At 41.9% G+C, this 18525-nt stretch overlaps 1 protein-coding gene across 1 annotated transcript; it reads right to left on the bottom strand.

The window, feature by feature from the left end:
* Nucleotides 1-816: 816 nt before the first annotated feature.
* On the bottom strand, nucleotides 817-17239 carry LOC139565843 (probable polypeptide N-acetylgalactosaminyltransferase 8). Its single transcript, XM_071386449.1, has 11 exons — nucleotides 16653-17239; nucleotides 4370-4616; nucleotides 3963-4129; nucleotides 3663-3846; nucleotides 3372-3569; nucleotides 3053-3167; nucleotides 2687-2872; nucleotides 2282-2419; nucleotides 2017-2112; nucleotides 1698-1862; nucleotides 817-1582 (listed from the first exon to the last, which is right to left on the bottom strand). The coding sequence occupies exons 1-11, from the start codon at nucleotides 16843-16845 to the stop codon at nucleotides 1448-1450; spliced, it is 1824 nt and encodes a 607-aa protein (XP_071242550.1). The 5' UTR covers nucleotides 16846-17239; the 3' UTR covers nucleotides 817-1447.
* Between the last annotated feature and the right edge of the window lie 1286 nt (nucleotides 17240-18525).

Here is an 18525-nt window from a genome sequence, read left to right as displayed (position 1 = left end):
GTAAAAGTAAAGGGGTCAGAATACTTTCCGAATGCACTGTATAACTCCCTGCCACCAGAGCTGTAAGAGAGAGGGCCGGCCATCCATGGGATAAGTTCATCTCTGAGAGCTCATAGAGCAGTCGAGGACGGGACCTTCAAAACTACACTGATGTCAACTCGGCTCTTGTCGTGGAAAATTGCAAGATTATGTTATAATGCTTGTATTACAATATAATGGTTGTTTTATTCGACAGAATAGAGTATTCTGTTAACTATTGTATGTGTGTGTTCCACTGAGGATGGGCCTCTATGAGATAGCACTGACAGAGGAGATTTACGATGTCTTTGGGTGTTAAACCTAAAAAGCATTCCAGATTGGATGAGGTAATGGTTCTGTGCTATGAAGTACCAGGAACGAGATTAGAACTTCGTCTTATGGACCAAACTGAGCGATAATTTATAGCTAATGTTATCTGGCTAAGGGATACTCCTTTCTCAATTATAAAGTCCCGTTGTGAAGAGTTCCTAAGATCTGTGGTTCGTCATGTAGGTTGAGAGGGGTGTATCTTGGCTATAAAAGATCTTTGTACTTTTCTGTGGTCACTTTCAATGGTTCATTAGAGTTAGCGCATCATTGAAAGTCAAAAATGCTATTGCAAAGCTCTTATTATTAAAGATGTAGTTTAAGTATAACTCTGACTGGTGTGTGAAGTTTGTAGCTCTCCTTATTTGTTAATGCAGAAATATGCCACCACACTATATGATGTCAATGCAGAAAAATATTCTATGACCCTCTTTGGTGAAAATCTACAGTGAATCAATAACAAACCACAAATGAGCGTAAATACAGGAATCATATTTATTATTTCTCTGCATTTACATTCAGGACCAAGGACAACACAGCTCAATAGCATTCCACATTCTGTGAAGAAACCATTGTCCAACCAGCAGCTCACTAAGATCACACAGTCATCTCACTGCTGACCACTGATTGGCTTTTCAAAGCGTAATGACAATGCTGTGTTCATAAAGAAGTGGGAAGGTGGTAATTACCAGTTGTGAAGTCGTAAATATCAGTTGGATGTATTCACGTGCTATCAACTCGTTGAGAAACTCAGATTGGCTAATGACCAACAAGCTGCGTCAACCATAAACTATAAGTACAGCTATCATGTTTGTACAAAAATGATAGTGTTAAAAAACTTTGTGTAAATAATATTTTGTTGTTGCATTTAACTATTGAAAATACTGTTAAAAAGGTAATTTCCTTAGTAGGTGACGTCAGAGGTTTCCCACTGGTAATTTCCCAGAGTTTCCCACTGGTAATTACCAGTTGGAGGGGTGTTCAAGTGGATTTTTACCAATTGTATGTAAATACCACCTTCCCACGTGCTTATGATTGCAGCATAACTCATATAGTCCCACTGTATTGTCTCTGGTACAGTAGGCCTAACTATCTCAGTGTATCAGAAGTCTTTTATCACATTCCGTATTAACCAGTGCTGCCCACTGCACTCCTGAATGATGAGCTGGTAGGAAGTGTCCTCCCCTGGGGCAATCTCCAGACATCTCTTTGTCTGTCTGTTCTGGATGGCTTTTCCCTGTAAAACACAGCAAACATTCCACTATACAACATCACACTAAAGTCAAAGACATCTCCTATGTTTCCAACAGTTTATAGGCATCAATTTCCCTATTTCATGTTGGAGTGCTTACCTGTTGAAATTCCCAGAGCATGTGGAATCCTTTCTGCTTGGCCTCCTTGCATTCATACAGTCCTGGGGTTCGAGTGCCAATGTCCATCAGACAGCGATTACTGTTGTACTTGTGAGACTTGATGCCTCCAATGTAGATCTCCCCGCTGGCTCGATAATAACAGTTCTGGACAGAGAGGATAGATATTTAGACTTTTCTGTATATGTGGTATTGACAGTACTTTGCATTGTGGTATGGGTTGAATCCCAGCTCTGCTATTGGATGGACCATATTATACCACTAGTTAAATTCTAAAATACTAAGCAATGATTCTACAAACCTGTGGATCAAAATAATGGCATCCATGTAAAATAGGTGTGTTCCCCGGAACTGGGCCTTGATCTATACAGAGATCCATCTTCAGGTCATTGACCAGCTGTTGATTTTATGAACACAGATTAAACAGTTATAAAAGTGCAAATTCCTATCATGATAATGAGTTGGATTTATGACCCTGCATCCTATTGAAAAAAGAATGCCATGCACCAAACATAGTTGGTGAGGAAATCATTCCAAATCAACAGTAACATTTTAGCATCACTCACAGCTCCATAACCAAGCAAGTCACCCAGGGGGTCTAACATTGGATACACATTGTCCAGATACCACTGGAAGGGTTTGCAGTTCAGACTCTTTCTCAACTTCTTCCTCTCTGAAACATCCCCAATGTCTATGCCATGATCCTGTGGTGAGAAAGAGGAAGGTTTCTAAATCAGAAACACAGGCTATATGAGCAATCCACCTATTATCCACTTGATGATGGCTTACCGCCATCATTTTACATAGATCCTATGATCTTTATTATGGCATTGAGTAATAGACCATTTTATAATAGTGACTGTCTAGTCTACTTATTTTCAAACACAAAGCATGCATAACAGCGATGATTGTTATTCCATAGGAGCAGCTGAACAAAACCTACTTTTTGAATGGTTTGTTGTGTACAGTACCTTCAGTGGGAGGTTCCAGGCGATGTTGACATTATGTTTGTATTCATCCATCCAGACCTCAGCCACTCTCAGAGCATTCCTCTTCATTATAAAGCTCAGGTCTGGGAGATAGGGTTTATGGTTCCTCTCGATGTGGGCTATTTTAGAACAAGGTATGACCTCGACACTTCCACCACACAGCCACACCTAGACACACCAAACACCAAGAGACAAGTACGAGTTTATAGATATGGACTGAAGTGTCTGGATGTTGGACGTAGATTGGTTTGTTCAAAATGAACGACTCAAGAACAGAAAGCAATTCTGCAAACACAAGTCTGCTTTGATTTCTAACATTCATTCATAAACTGTAGCAGAGGGGCTTACCCGGATGCCCAGTTCAACATTTTCACCTCCATAGATCTTCATACCACCATCCAGAGCACCAATTTCCCCAAAGAACAGGCGATCAACCACTAGTATGCCCATAACGGAGGGGCTCCTGGCAAACATACACAACAAATCATGGTCATTTCTAAAATGGGAGACGTGACATTCATTTTAATGAATAGATAACGCAAAATAACAATACCGGTGTAAATATTAGGTAAGATTTTCCTCCCAAAGCTGTGCTTTACATATAGCCTATTCAAACAGACTAGTGAAACAGGACTATCCTCTGATGATGAAATCACAAACAACTCACTTTCCTGGCTGTGTCTCATCTTTTAAGGCATACCACTCAGGTCGGAAGGACTCGTACATACACCATAGGGCCCAGTCAAAGGCGTGTGCACTCGGCCAATAACGTGTGACTGTCAAGTCATCGAAATGGACTTTGTCAAACACCGGTGACAACACCAACGTGCGGTCCTCCTTTATCCGAGCTAACAGAGGCTCCGCCCTGTTCACAGAAACACAGAGGGAAAACATTGTGTTAAAGGAGACTCAAAAAAATATCACTGAGTGTCTTTATAATATAAACCATTCAGACTACCATCCCACATGGACTTCTATGTGGGCATCCAAGATGGCCACCACGTCTCCTTCAGCTTCCCTCCACCCTGAGAGGCGGGCCTGTGTGAGACCGAGCTGCTCCAGGTGTCTCACTCTCTTCAACAGGCCCGGACGCTCTTCATCGATGAAGCTGATGTAGGCACCCAACTTCTCCTTTAGGTCCTCTGGGAAAGCAGACACTTGCAAATCATTGGTACACAACAAAAGTTGAAAGCCACACTTGAGTTCAAATATACTTTCAAATGTTTCTAAGCGGAGAGCATAGACAAATTAGGCGAACCATTGGAGCTGTGGTCATCCACCAGTATGATGTCTTTGAGCAGGCGTTGGGGGGTCTTGTCTATGATGCTGCGGACAGCTCTCTTGATGATTGACAGGGCCTCGTCCAAGTAGATCAACACCACGCTGATGGTGGGCAGGTCATGGGGGTACTGGTGATTAGCACACCTGACAGACACAACAAAAACATTTGGTCTACCTCATATCATTCAGTCACTTCACCAAAGCTGCTGTTTCACTCTTAAAGTTCGGCCATTTCAATGTAATTTGTCAAATTGCATTAAAAGTGCTGGAGATAGATTTGACCTCGGATGAGCACAATGGAACAGACTGGTTAGAATTCAGAAGTCTTGAGTTATCCATCATTTTTTGTGTAGAGGTGGCAGAGAGATGAGGAAAAAGATTTACTTAGGATCGCGAGTATCAGGGAGTTCCCTGTTCAGGGGTAGTCTGTCACTCAGGAAGGCGTTGTATCCATACATCTGAAACAGCTCCTCTGCCTCTTTCTGCTCCTCCTCTGAGAGCTCATCACCCCAGCTTGTAAACAGAGCTGAGTTGGGGTACAACTTCTTCACCACCTTCCTCTCCTTCTTGACCTCGGTAGCCTTCACAGCCTGCCCCTCTTTCAGAATGATCCCGTTGTTGACTGACTTTACTGTGGACACAATTGACAGCATTTCATCAAACTATCTTTAATTGGTTATTTCTGTGTATTTCAGATTGTTTAAGGCTGCCAGAATCAATGAAAGTCACTCCTTTTGATACACACAGATTATGACCTCATTTACATAACTACTGTTTGCATTTGATTTTTTTTTAAAGTTGATTAATAAGGTTTGTTCTGCCTTGGAGGATTACCTTGAAGTAACTGTTGTAAATTTGTAAAAGTAAACAATGTGGCAAATTTTGGCACACAGAAGTTGGTAGATCAAAATGTAACACATGTTGAATAACAAACAACAGTATGCAGGATTAAAGAACATTCTAAAATGATTATTAGCCATATTTTATAGATTTGATCTAATCCTTTATTTGTTAATTTAAATCCTTTATTTAATTGAGAACAAATGTGACCGACCGCCTCTGTCACGTTCCTGACCTGTTTTCTGTTGTTTTTGTATGTGTTAGTCGGTCAGGGCGTGAGTGTGGGTGGGCATTCTATGTTATGTGTTTCTATGTTGGTTAATGGATGACCTGATATGGTTCTCAATTAGAGGCAGGTGGTTTTCATCTCCTCTGATTGAGAACCATATTAAGGTAGGTGGTTTCACATTGTTTGTTGTGGGTGGTTGTCTTCCGTGTCTGTGTATGTTGCACCACACGGGACTGTTTCGTTTGTTCGTTTGTGTATTCCTGTTTGTGCGTTCTTCGTGTCATGTAAGTTCGTTTGTTCAGGTCTGTTGACTGCGTTTGTTATTTTGTAAATTCTCAAGTGTTGTTTCGTGTTCGTCTATCATTTAAATAAATTCATTATGTCTAATTCCCACGCTGCGCTTTGGTCCAATCCCTACTACCTAATCCCTAGGACAATCGTTACAGCCTCAATTCAGTTTTATGTTGTAAAGTTTTTTTATTGTGTCTTTTACATTATATAAAAGTAGAGACTCAGTGCTAGAAAATGGTATATCATACACTGCAGTTGAGGAACAATGCGAAAGTAATTCTGCATTGAAAGTTGATCAACTTTGAAGAAAATGGCCCTTGTCCATCTACTAGACAATTCTTCTTTGCCAACACCTGTTCAGCAATGTTCACACCCTCTTAAGCCTTAGCCGCACCCGTCTCTTTAAGGATTCTAATGTGAAGACATGCTAAACGGAGTAAGTAGTTTAGTAAACAACCAAAGATTTCAATACTAAAAGTAGTAGCCTACAATACTGAAAAACTCGGTAAAAATACACTTCATCTAGTCCTTGGCCTATATCCTGATCTAACTTTGATGCAGGTCATGTTGTTCTTCACATTACCGTCTCTGGTAAACACAAAAAAAAGTGTCCAGATAAAAATATGTTATACATTTTGGTAATTTTTAGATTACGCTTACACACTAAATTGATGGGTCATGTGAAGGAAATGCTATAGCCACTCCCCCAGCAACATCTAGCTAAGTGGATGGGTCACTATTGTCTAGACATGTACAGTACACATGTTCATGAAATACAATAGATGGCCGTAATCACCTGGATATCTTGATGGGTCATGCATTCATATGGCGAAGTGGAGTCTTTTGTTTAGACATGTAAACATGTTTAGACATGTTTAGACATCTTGTTAAATCCAAGATGACGTAGCAGTCGAACGTGTGTTTGTCTTGTCCCGTGTATATAGTCTTTCTCGTTTTTTTTCGTATATATTTTAATCTCACTATCCATCTAAGAACTAAATATACTTTCCTGCAACCCGCCTCACCCAATGTCGTACAGATCTGCTATTTTTATACCTTTTAACTGGAACCTCCATCAGCAGCTAGCCACCTAACTAGCCACGAGTTAGTAGTCATTGTTAGCCACTGCTAGCGGTCTTCACCTTTAGCTCGGACACCAGCCAGCTTTAGCTCGGTCAATACCTGCCAGTCTCTACAGCGCGATATCAACCCAGAGAATATCGAAGCATATCAGACTGCTTTACTCTACCACGTCACTGGATTCCTGCCGCAATCTCTGGACCATTACACTGGATCATCGCAACTAGCTAGCTGCAACCGAGTGGCTATTGCTGGCTAACGCCTCTGTCCTGAAGCAAGAACCAGATAGCCTTGAGCTTGTCTCGAGTTAGGCCCATCTCCCGGCTAGCCGACGAATGTATACCAGCTAACTATTGGGCTACAATACATCTTTTGCCAATTGGCCTGGACCCTTTATTGTCGACACCGAGCCCTGCCGATCCATCACGACTGGTCTGCCGACGTAATCGTCCGATGTGGCTTCAACAGGATTTTCCGTTGCGATGTCGCCGAAGACCCATCTGCTAGCCCCGGCCCGCTAGCTTTCTGAACGCCGTGTCTCCCGCTCGCCTAGCGTAGTAGCGACTACAGAATGGCTCCCTGACTTACCTATTGCTGCTCAATGGACCCTATGATCACTTGGCTACACAGTTGATGCCTGCTGGACTGTTCACTAACATGTTGTTAATCTGTCGACCCCAGCCTCAAACTCGGGTCCTGTGTGTACCTAACTGACCCTCTCTGCCCATTCATCGCCATTTACCCGTTGTTGTCTTAGCTCTCCCGATCAACACCTGTGATTGCTTTATGCCTCTCTCTAATGTCAATATGCCTTGTCTACTGCTTTTTCGGTTAGTTCTTATTGTTTTATTTCACTGTAGAGCCCCCAGTCCCACTCAACATGCCTTAGATAGCTCTTTTGTCACACCCACCACACATGCGAAGATCTCACCGGGCTTAACTGGTGCCTCCAGAGATGCAACCTCTCTCATTGTCACTCAATGCCAAGGTTTCCTCCACTGTTCTCACACCCTACCATACCCTTGTCTGTACATTATGCCCTGAATCTATTCTACCACGCCCAGAAATCTGCTCCTTAAATTCTCTGTTCCCTACACACTAGATGACCAGTTCTTATAGCATTTAGATGTACCCTTATCCTACTCCTCCTCTGTTCCTCTGGTGATGTAGAGGTTAACCCAAGCTCTGTAGCCCCTAGTACTACACCTATTCCCCAGGCACTCTCATTTGTTGACTTCTGTAACCGTAAAAGCCTTGGTTTCATGCATGTTAACATCAGAAGCCTCCTCCCTAAGTTTGTTTTATTCACTGCTTTAGCACATTCAGCCAAACCTGATGTCCTAGCCATGTCTGAATCCTGGCTTAGGAAGGCCACCAAAAATTCAGACATTTTCATCCCCAACTACAACATTTTCCATCAAGATAGAACTGCCAAAGGGGGCGGAGTTGCAATCTACTGCAGCGATAGCCTGCAGAGTTCTGTCATACTATCCAGGTCTGTGCCCAAACAGTTTCGAGCTTCTACTTTTAAAAATCCACCTTTCCAGAAATAAGTCTCTCACTGTTGCCGCTTGTTATAGACCCTCCTCAGCCCCCAGCTGTGCCCTGGACACCAAATGTGAATTGATTGCCCCCCCATCTATCTTCAGAGTTCGTACTGTTAGGTGACCTAAACTGGGATATGCTTAACACCCCGGCCATCCTACAATCTAAGCTAGATGCCCTCAATCTCACACAAATTTCAAGGAACCTACAAGGTACAGCCCTAAATCCGTAAACATGGGCACCCTCATAGATATCATCCTGACCAACTTGCCCTCTAAATACACCTCTGCTGTCTTCAACCAGCATCTCAGCAATCACTGCCTCATGGCCTGCATCCCTTATGGGTCCGCGGTCAAACGAACACCCCTCATCACTGTCAAACGCTCCCTAAAACACTTCAGCTAGCAGGCCATTCTAATCGACCTGGCCCGGGTATCCTGGAAGGATATTGACCTCATCCCGTCAGTAGAGGATGCCTGGTTGTTCTTTAAAAGTGTTTTTCTTACCATCTGAAATAAGCATGCCCCATTCAAAAAATGTAGAACTAAGAGCAGACATAGCCCTTGATTCACTCCAGACTTTACTGCCCTCTACCAGCATAAAAAACATCCTGTGGTGTACTGAATTAGCATGGAATAACCTCCGCAATATGCAGCTTTTAAGGGAAGTCAGGAACCAATATACACAGTCAGGTTGGAAAGCAAAGGCTAGCTTTTTAAACAGAAATTTGCATCCTGTAGCACTAATTCCAAAAAGGTTTTTGGACACTGTAAAGTCCATGGAGAATAAGAGCACCTCCTCCCAGCTGCCCACTGCACTGAGGCTAGGAAACAGTGTCACCACCGATAAATCTACGATAATCGAAAATTTCAATAAGCATTTTTCTACGGCTGGCCATGTTTTCCACCTGGCTACCCCTACCCCAGCCAACAGCTCTGCACCCCCCACAGCAAGTTGCCCAAGCCACCCCCCGATTTTCCTTCACCCAAATCCAGATAGCTGATGTTCTGAAAGAGCTGCAAAATCTGGATCCCTACATATCAGCTGGGTTAGACAATCTGGACCCTCTTTTTCAAAAATTATCCGCCGAAATTGTTGCAACCCCTATTACTAGTCTGTTCAACCTCTCTTTCTTATCGTCTGAGATTCCTAAAGATTGTAAAGCTGCCGCGGCCATCCCCCTCTTCAAAGGGGAGACACTCTAGACCCAAACTGTTACACACCTATGTCCATCCTGCCCTGCCTTTCTAAAGTCTTCGAAAGCCAAGTTAACAAACAGATCACCGACCATTTCGAATCCCACCATACCTTCTCCACTATGCAATCTGGTTTCCAAGCTGGTCATGGGTTCACCTCAGCCACGCTCAAGGTTCTAAACGATATCATAACCACCATCGATAAAAGACAGTACTGTGCAGCCGTCTTCATCGACCTGGCCAAGGCTTTCAATTCTGTCAATCACCGCATTCTAATCGGCTGACTCAATAGCCTGGGTTTCTCAAGTGACTGCCTCGCCTGGTTCACCAACTACTTCTCAGATATGGTTCTGTGTGTCAAATTGGAAGGCCTGTTGTCTGGACCTCTGGCAGTCTCTATGGGGGTGCCACAAGGTCAATTCTCGGGCCGACTCTTTTCTCTGTATATATCAATGATGGTGCTCTTGCTGCTGGTGAAACTCTGATCCACCTCTACGCAGACGACACCATTCTGTATACAGTTGAAGTCGGAAGTTTACATACACCTTGGCCAAATACATTTAAACTCAGTTTTTCACAATTCCTGCCATTTAATCATAGTAAAAATTCCATGTCTTAGGTCAGTTAGGATAACCACTTTATTTAAAGAATGTGAAATGTCAGAATAATAGTAGAGAGAATGATTTTTTTCAGCTTTTATTTCTTTCATCACATTCCCAGTGGGTCAGAAGTTTACATACACTCAATTCGCATTTGGTAGCATTACCTTTAAATTGTTTAACTTGGGTCAAATGTTTTGGGTAGCCTTCCACAAGCTTCCCCCAATAAGTTGGTTGCATTTTGGCCCATTCTTCCTGACAGAGCTGGTGTAACTGAGTCAGGTTTGTAGGCCTCCTTGCTCGCACACGCTTTTTCAGTTCTGCTCAAAAATTGTCTATGGTGGTGAGGTCAGGGCTTTGGAATGGCCACTCCAATACCTTGACTTTGTTGTCCTGCAGCCATTTTGCCACAACTTTGGAAGTATGCTTGGGGTCATTGTCCATTTGGAAGACCCATTTGCGACCAAGCTTTAACTTCCTGACTGATGTCTTGAGATGTTGCTTCATTATATCCACATCATTTTCCTCCTCATGATGCCATCTATTTTGTGAAGTGCAACAGTCCCTCCTGCAGCAAAGCACCCCCACAACATGATGCTGCCACCCCCGTGCTTCACCGTTGGGATGGTGTAATTTGGCTTGCAAGCCTCCCCCTTTTTCCTCCAAACATAACAATGGTCCTTATGGAAAAACAGTTCTATTTTTGTTTCATCAGACCAGAGGACATTTCTCCAAAAAGTAAGATCTGTGTCCCCATGTGCAGTTGCAAACCGTAGTTTGGCTTTTTTATGGCGGATTTGGAGCAGTGGCTTCTTCCTTGCTGAGCGGCCTTTGAGGTTATGTCGATATTGGACTCGTTTTACTGTGGATAGAGATACTTTTGTACCTGTTTCCTCCAGCATCTTCACAAGGTCCTTTGCTGTTGTTCTGGGATTGATTTGCACTTTTCGCACCAAAGTACGTTCATCTCTAGGAGATAGAACGCGTCTCCTTCCTGAGCGGTATTATGGCTGCCTGGTCCCATGGTGTTTATACTTGCATACTATTGTTTGTAGAGATGAACGTGGTACCTTCAGGCATTTGGAAATTGCTCCCAAGGATGAACCAGACTTGTGGTCTACAATTATTTTTTTTGGAGGTCTTGGCTGATTTCTTTTGATTTTCCCATGATGTCAAGCAAAGTTTGAAGGTAGGCCTTGAAATACATCCATAGGTACACCTCCAATTGACTCAAATTATGTCAATTAGCCTATCAGAAGCTTCTAAAGCCATGACATCATTTTCTGGAATTTTCCAAGCTGTTTAAAGGCACAATCAACTTAGTGTATGTAAACTTCTGACCCACTGGAATTGTGATACAGTGAATTATAAGTGAAATAATCTGTCTGTAAACAATTGTTGGAAAAATGACTTTTGTCATGCACAAAGTAGATGTCCTAACCGACTTTCCAAACTATAGCTTGTTAACAAGAAATTTGTGGAGTGGTTGAAAAACGAGTTTTAATGACTCCAACCTAAGTGTATGTAAACTTCCGACTTTAAAACTAGTTTTTCAACCACTCCTCAACATTCTTGTTAATCATCAGCTGTCAGAGCAGCTTACCAATCACTGCTCCTGTACACAGCCCATCTGTAAATAGCTCACACAACTTCCCCATTCCCATATTGTTATTTATTTTTCTTGCTCTTTTGCACCCCAGTATCTCTACTTGCACATCATCATCTACACATCTATCACTCCAGTGTTAATGCTAAATTGTAATTATTTCACCACTATGGCCTATTTATTGCCTTACCCCCCTAATCTCTGTCACGCCCTGACCATATATTGCTTTGTATGTCTATATGTTTTGTTTGGTCAGGGTGTGATGTGGGTGGGCATTCTATGTTGTATGTCTAGGTTGTCTGTTTCTATGTGTTTGGTCTTGTTTGGTCTGGTGTGGTTCCCAATCAGAGGCAGCTGTCTGTCATTGTCTCTGATTGGGAGCCATATTTAGGTAGCCTGTTTTCCTTTGTGTTTTGTGGGTGGTTATTTTCTGTTTTCTGTTTCACCATACGGAACTGTCGCGATCGTTTGTCAGTTTATTGTTTTTGTTCATTGTTCAAGTATTCTTATTAAAATGGATACTTGCTGCGCATTGGTCCTCCTCTTCTCATTCCAACGACGAGTGTTACACACACACACACAATAGATTTTTCTATTGTGTAATATACTGTACGTTTGTTTATTCCATGTGTAACTCTGTGTTGTTTTTTTTGTCGCACTGCTTTGCTTTATCTTGGCCAGGACGCAGTTGTAAATGACATCTTGTTCTCAACTGGCCTACCTGGTTAAATAAAGGTGAAATATATATTTTTTAAAGCAATTTAAAAAACATTTAGCTAACTAGCTAGCTAGCTAAACATTGAACCGGGACAATCCCAACTCATGTTACTACCAATACAAATATTGTCGTACCTGTAGTATGAACCTGCAGGTAGCTAAAGCTAACAACTAGGTTCAATGTTAGCAATGTTAGAACATTAGGCTATAACTAGCAATGCAAAAGGATTTCTGATTTGAATAATATTTCAACACAGATCACACACGTAACGTTAGCTAGCGATCCAGCAAGCTAACGTTCGCTAGCTAGCTAACTGTATGATTTAACTTGCAATGAAAACAACTTTGACAAAATTAGAAAATTAGAATATCTGAAGATGTAGCATGACTTTAACTCGTATACATGGATGAACGCTTCACGGCAGACTGGAACCATTTAACTCCGTTTTGATTGTAGCTACATTTATTTGGCCAGCATTGTGTCAAGTCATTTTGTTTCGTATTGACTGTGGCGTGTGCAGAAAGTAGCCCATCACTTTTTCCAACTGATCTGTCGATAGCGCCTGCTAAATTCAGGGCATGAATGTTGTTGAGAAAAGCAGCAAAACTTTTGTAGTTCTCTATGGCTAACGTTGCATCTTTCAAAAACAGCACGGTAAAAAGGACTATCAACACATACTGAGCAGTTTATGTTATAGACAGAAGCATGCTACATGGCAGACCAATCCAAATTCACCTCCCGGAATGTCCATTATCATTATCATTCATTATCTCAGCCAATTATCATTAAAATTCATTATCTCAGCCAATAATGGCTAGCAGGAAAGTTTCTGTCTTTTTCCGTGGTTAAACAAACTAGTCTCGTAATTTAAATGTTTTATTCGTATTTACGGATGGAATACAAGTCTGTTATTAACGCACATGAAAGTTAACGTTCTAGAAGGCATTTCTGCCAAAATTCATGTTTACTTTCAAATGCCTCTCCTATGAACTAGTGACGTGTGACATACGCCTAGTTTCCTGAACAAGTCACAAATTCCCTTTCACAATCATCCCTGTGAAGTGTGAAATAACTATTGGGGGGATCAACTCTAGATATAGGCTCATGCTATACTCAAATTGTTTCTCAATTAAATTAAGGGTTTAACAGTGGCAGCCTGTAGTCCAGGTACAGTATGTGAACCAGTGGAGGCTCCTCAGAGGATGAAGGGGAGGACCATCCCCCTCAGTGAAATTTCATAAAAATAAAAACATTATAGATATTAAAAAAGTTATCCTTTTTAGATAAAACTCTACTAAATATGTTCATATGTCAACAAATAATTTATTCAAATACACTGTTTTGCAATGAAGGTCTAAAGTATCTTCAAAAGCACTTTCTGGGGTAGCTCCATGGTGTAGCCGGAGGACAGCTAGCTTCAGTCCTCCTCTGGCTACATTGACTTCAATACAAAACCTAGGCCTCACCCCCTTCCATAGACATACATGGTAATCGTGACCACTTCCGGAGGACTTCCTCCAACCAATCAAAGCTTTAGCAATATGAACTGATATAACGGATTTGAAATGGCTGGCTAGTTAGTGGTGGTGCGCGCTAATAGCATTTCAATCGGTTACGTCACTAGCTTTGAGACCTTGAAGTAGTGGTTCCCCTTGCTCTGCAAGGGCCGCGGCTTTTGTGGAGCGATGGGTAACGATGCTTCGTGGGTGACTGTTGTTGATGTGTGCAGAGGGTCCCCGGGTCGGGGCGAGGGGACGGACGTAAAGTTATACTGTTACACTGACATGTTGTCCATCCAATCATAGAATTAGGATCAGAGAATGAACGTAGTGTGTGGAATTGTGCCACAGAGCATTATGGGGGTTATATGTGTTAAAAACCCTTTCATTCTCTGGGGTACATGGAAAAGGTGCAAATTAAAAGCCAGGGTCGACCTCTGCCTGAGATCAGTTTCATGAAGAAGGATGAAAAGGTGAGGGCGTTCAATACCAAACTGGTATCAAAAGTACAGCTGGTTAACAGGGAGACTTTCATCAATACCAACTGGTATCAAAAGTACAGCTGGTTTAAAAGGGAGACTTTCATCTGCTTTTTGGAAAGTCTGAGCCTTGGTCGAAAGGTGGTTACAGTGACCTGAAGAACATCGATCGTTCAGCTAAACGGCAAAACAAAAGCACAAGCATATAAATGCCCACATCAGATTCAACCTTCTGGGAATAAGCTGCATCGATAGAAGACACAACGAGAGGGTGAAAGTTCCGCCAACAAGGGCAACTGTTGATAAAACGTTTACTGGAGACAGGAGAACAAGTGGAGACATAGGACGAGGTGGATAATTGTATAATAAGGCAGGTTTATTCAAGTGTAAAAATATTAGGCAAAGCGTGCAGCACGGCTCCTTTCTGTCTGATTCGTATGGAATCGTCTGGAAAAGAGGCAGTTTAAACAGTTGTACAGTTTTATATAGGCAACAAGCAAAGTAGGTTGATCTGGTAGTCTGGCCTTCTGATTTGTCGATCTGGGTCTTGGGTAGTCCTGATCAGGCCTGATGTCGACATTCCATTGGCTCTTCCCACAGTCCTTTGTCTTGTGCTCCAACCTTGAGTTGTGTGTGTCTATAATTGTCATGGGGGAGGGGAGTTGTGTGTGTCGGTGATTGTCGTCTAATGAGATCAGCATATGTCCAAGAGAAAGAGGGGTTGTGTGCATGTTGTGTCAACTATAGCTAATGTTGAGAAGTTGTTAAAACAAGTTACCAATATCTAATACAATTTCTTACACAACTACAATGAGCTTGCAGAGGTAATTGCACATTACAACGCTTTACTTGCTGAACATATTGAACTTTCGACTGTCTTCTCTGGGATGTCGAAAACAATTCCGAATGATTTGATAGCTTCCATCGCATCTTCCATTAAATTGTAGATAAAAGAGAGAGGTTGACAGAACACATTTTTTCGCGTTCGCTCCATTAGGCTTACCACTATCCTCCGGTATTTATTTAGCAAAGATGATAACACATAATCACTCCGCACAGACACAAGCAAAAACTCATTACATAAACGTTGCACCTAAACATTAGAAATCTGACATGCTGTATGGGATGAAAATGAGAGTATTTTTCAGTCTGATCAACTGTAAGCTACTAATAAGAGCAGCTGAATAACGTTACATCCTATGCGCCCTGTCCGTAAACTAATTGATAACGTTATGTATTTATTGTCCGTTTGTGTGTCTGGAGAAAATGTGAATGTGATCAAATTTAGTTTAAATTCCAAATTGGGCTGGCTAGGCTGCCTATACGTTTTTAATCCAAAATGATTAACTGGAATGAATCAGTCAACATAATAGTGATGACAGATGTGAGTAAATTTTTTACAAGGCCTACAGTTGCATAGGCCTGCATGATACAAACATGCATAAAGCAAGCTCAGCCCTGTGAGTTCTATTGTCTATCAGTTGTTGTCTATGTGTCTGGGTAGAGTAAATCCCCCTCCTAATCTGGTCTAAATATAATTTATATGAACAAATATAAGGTAGCTGCAATTTGACAGGGGTTTCATCCCCCCCAGGGCCAGGAGTTTGTTTCAGGAGTTTTTTTTAAAACCATGTGAACTGATTAGGAAAAACTGGTCCCATCATAGCCCATATAAAACGTTTTTACAACTGATTAATCACTGTCATACTTTATAGGGTCCAGAGTTTTCCTTGTTAGGTTAGCATATAAGGAAAAACTCCAGGCCCCAGGAGGTAAAAATTACCCCACCGCTCTGGGACCTATGGTGCCACCAGTCTGCTTGCAGTTGTCAGTTATCAGGTATGTGAATGATCAGGGCTTTATTCAGGAATTTTTCTTGAGCTACATTGATGTGTCAAGTGGGCGAAATGCGCAGTCTGTGTTTGACTTGAATTTTGAGAATGAACTTAGTAGAGAAACTCATTGTCCAAACCTACGATGGCACAGCTGTAATGGAATGTATCTGCTATTTATATTTACAGCTAAGTCCCCTCCTGTTCCCTGATTAAGAGGTGATGACCACTCCACTACCATTGTTAACTCTCTCATTACATGAACTGAAGTCACTTCTCATGTGCACGCTCATTTATTTTATTTAACCTTTATTTAACTAGGCAAGTCTGTTAAGAACAAATTCTTATTTACAATGACAGCCAAACCCGGACGGCACTGGGCCAATTGTGCGCCCCCCTATGGGAATCCCAACTGTGGCCGGATGGAATACAGCTTGGATTCAAACCAGTGACGCCTCTTGTACTGAGATGCAGTGCCTTAGACTGCTGTGCCACTCGGGAGCCCAGTTATTGTGTGTAAAGGTACAATTACTTTTTCACACAGGAATTTGGTGTTGCATAACTTAATTAAGTAAATAAAACAAGTATCCATTTTTTGTATTATTTGTAAACTCAGGTTTCCTTTATCTAATATTAGGTTTTGGTTGAAGATCTGATAACACTCAGGATCAAAAATATGCAAAAATAGAGAATATCTGAAAGGGGGCCAATACTTTTTCACAGCACTTTTAGATGAAGGAGATTGCTACCCACCCAGCTTCTCGATGTGATCCTCCATCTTCTCCAGCCTCTTGAGCATGTCCTGGCCCCTGACCGAGTCATCCTGATGGGCCCTCTGCAGTCTTTCCCCATGAGAATGAACCTCCCGCTTAATGGATGTGATGTAGAGTATTCCAGCGGCCATGGCCAGCAAAGAAGCCAGCCCTCGAACCCAGCCTAGCCTCATCGTCCCTCTGCGTGTGAGTGCTCAGCCTGGGGATACAGACAGGATTTCCTTCCTCTCTCACTGAGATCCAGGCTCACCTGAAAGGAGGGAGGGGCGATGTAATAGAAGGTTCCAAGTGAAGAAATGAGAAGAGCAGTCGCAGATAGTCAATCAAAAATCTATTTGTTTTACTAAACAGAGAGAGACCTCCAGCACAGAAGCAGAGAACATGTCTAACTGGCCTTCACTGGAAACACCCTTGTATCCTAATCAGGATTCGTCTGTAAATACCAGCCCAAGAGGCTTGTCAGCTGCTTCAGAATCACAGTGTTTCACACAATAAAAGCTAGAAAATGGTATATCACACACACCAGTTGAGAAACACTGGAAAAGTAATTCTGCTTTGAAAGTTGATAAACTTGTAACCCCAGTTTGAGAAAATGGTCGTGGAATGTTTTGTTACACCTACTGGAGAGCTCTTCTGTCTACACCCATTCAACATCTTTCACACCCTCTTAAGTTTCAGCCCCACCCATCTCTTTAAGGATTCACATGCGCTAAACAGTGAATACAGTCGTGTACTAAACAACCAGAGATTTCAAGACTAAAGGCTGGTTTATACTACGTCTATCAACATGTCTGTATACAGTTGTCATTCATTATTACAGGAAACTCACAACAATATAATAATTAAGTTAATGGCGAGCTAATTACAGAAAATTGCTTATGGTTGTGAGTGTGACAAAGCAAACGCCGGGCATTCTACTAGAGCAGTGGTTCCCAAACGTTTTATAGTCCCGTACCCCTTCAAACATTCAACCTCCAACTGCGTACTGCCTCTGGCTCCATAGCCAGCGCACTCTCAAATATTGTTGTTTGTCATCATTGTAAGCCTACCAAACACACTACACGATACATTTATTAAACATAAGAATGAGTGTGAGTTTGTCACAGCCCTGCTCGTAGGAAGTGAAAAAGAGCTCTTATAGGACCAGGGCACACATAATAATATAATAACAATCAATAATTTTGTGCTTTATTTAACCATCTTACATATAAAACCTTATTTGTTCATCAACAATTGTGAATAACTGTCACGCCCTGACATTAGTTATATTTGCTTTCTTTATTATTTGGTTAGGTCAGGGTGTGACAAGGGTGGTTTGTTTAGTTTTTGTATTGTCTAGGGGTTTTTGTCTTGTCTCTGTTTTGTTTTTTTATCTATGGGGATTTTGTAATTGTCTAGGGGTATGTAGGTTGATGGTGGCCTGGATGGGTTCCCAATCAGAGACAGCTGTTTATCGTTGTCTCTGATTGGGGAGCCTATTTAGGTTGCCATTTTCCATGTTTGTTTTGTGGGTAGTTGTCCATGTTTAGTTGCCTGTCAGCACTACGTTGGCTTCAGGTGTTTGTTTGATGTTTATTGTTTTGGTGGCGAATTCTTATATTAAACAAGTATGTACGCTCAAAACGCTGCGCCTTGGTCCACTCCTTTAAACGGCCATGACAATAACTCACCACAGGTTAATGAGAAGGGTGTGCTTGAAAGGAAGCACATAACTCTGAAATGTTGGGTTGTATTGGAGAGAGTCTGTCTTAAATAATTTTCCATGCACAGTCTGTGCCCGTATTTCGTTTTTCATGATAGTGAGGGCCAAGAACCCACTCTCGTGTAAGGTATGTGGTTGCAAAGGGCATCAG

Source organism: Salvelinus alpinus, chromosome 37, assembly GCF_045679555.1.
Source record: "Salvelinus alpinus chromosome 37, SLU_Salpinus.1, whole genome shotgun sequence".
Classification (NCBI taxonomy): Eukaryota; Metazoa; Chordata; class Actinopteri; order Salmoniformes; family Salmonidae; genus Salvelinus; species Salvelinus alpinus.
Note: the sequence above shows the minus strand (reverse complement) of the source record. Positions and strands in the feature narration are given on the sequence as shown.

Bases quoted from the DNA above. Each gene is read 5' to 3' on its own strand.
- LOC139565843 (XM_071386449.1), bottom strand. From the start codon at position 16,845: ATGAGGCTAGGCTGGGTTCGAGGGCTGGCTTCTTTGCTGGCCATGGCC. The intron at 3,570-3,662 runs GTAGTCTGAATG...TTCTGTGAACAG, and splicing joins ATAGAAGTCCATGTGGGATG to GGCGGAGCCTCTGTTAGCTC. The intron at 2,113-2,281 runs GTGAGTGATGCT...TAAAATCAACAG, and splicing joins ACTTGCTTGGTTATGGAGCT to CTGGTCAATGACCTGAAGAT.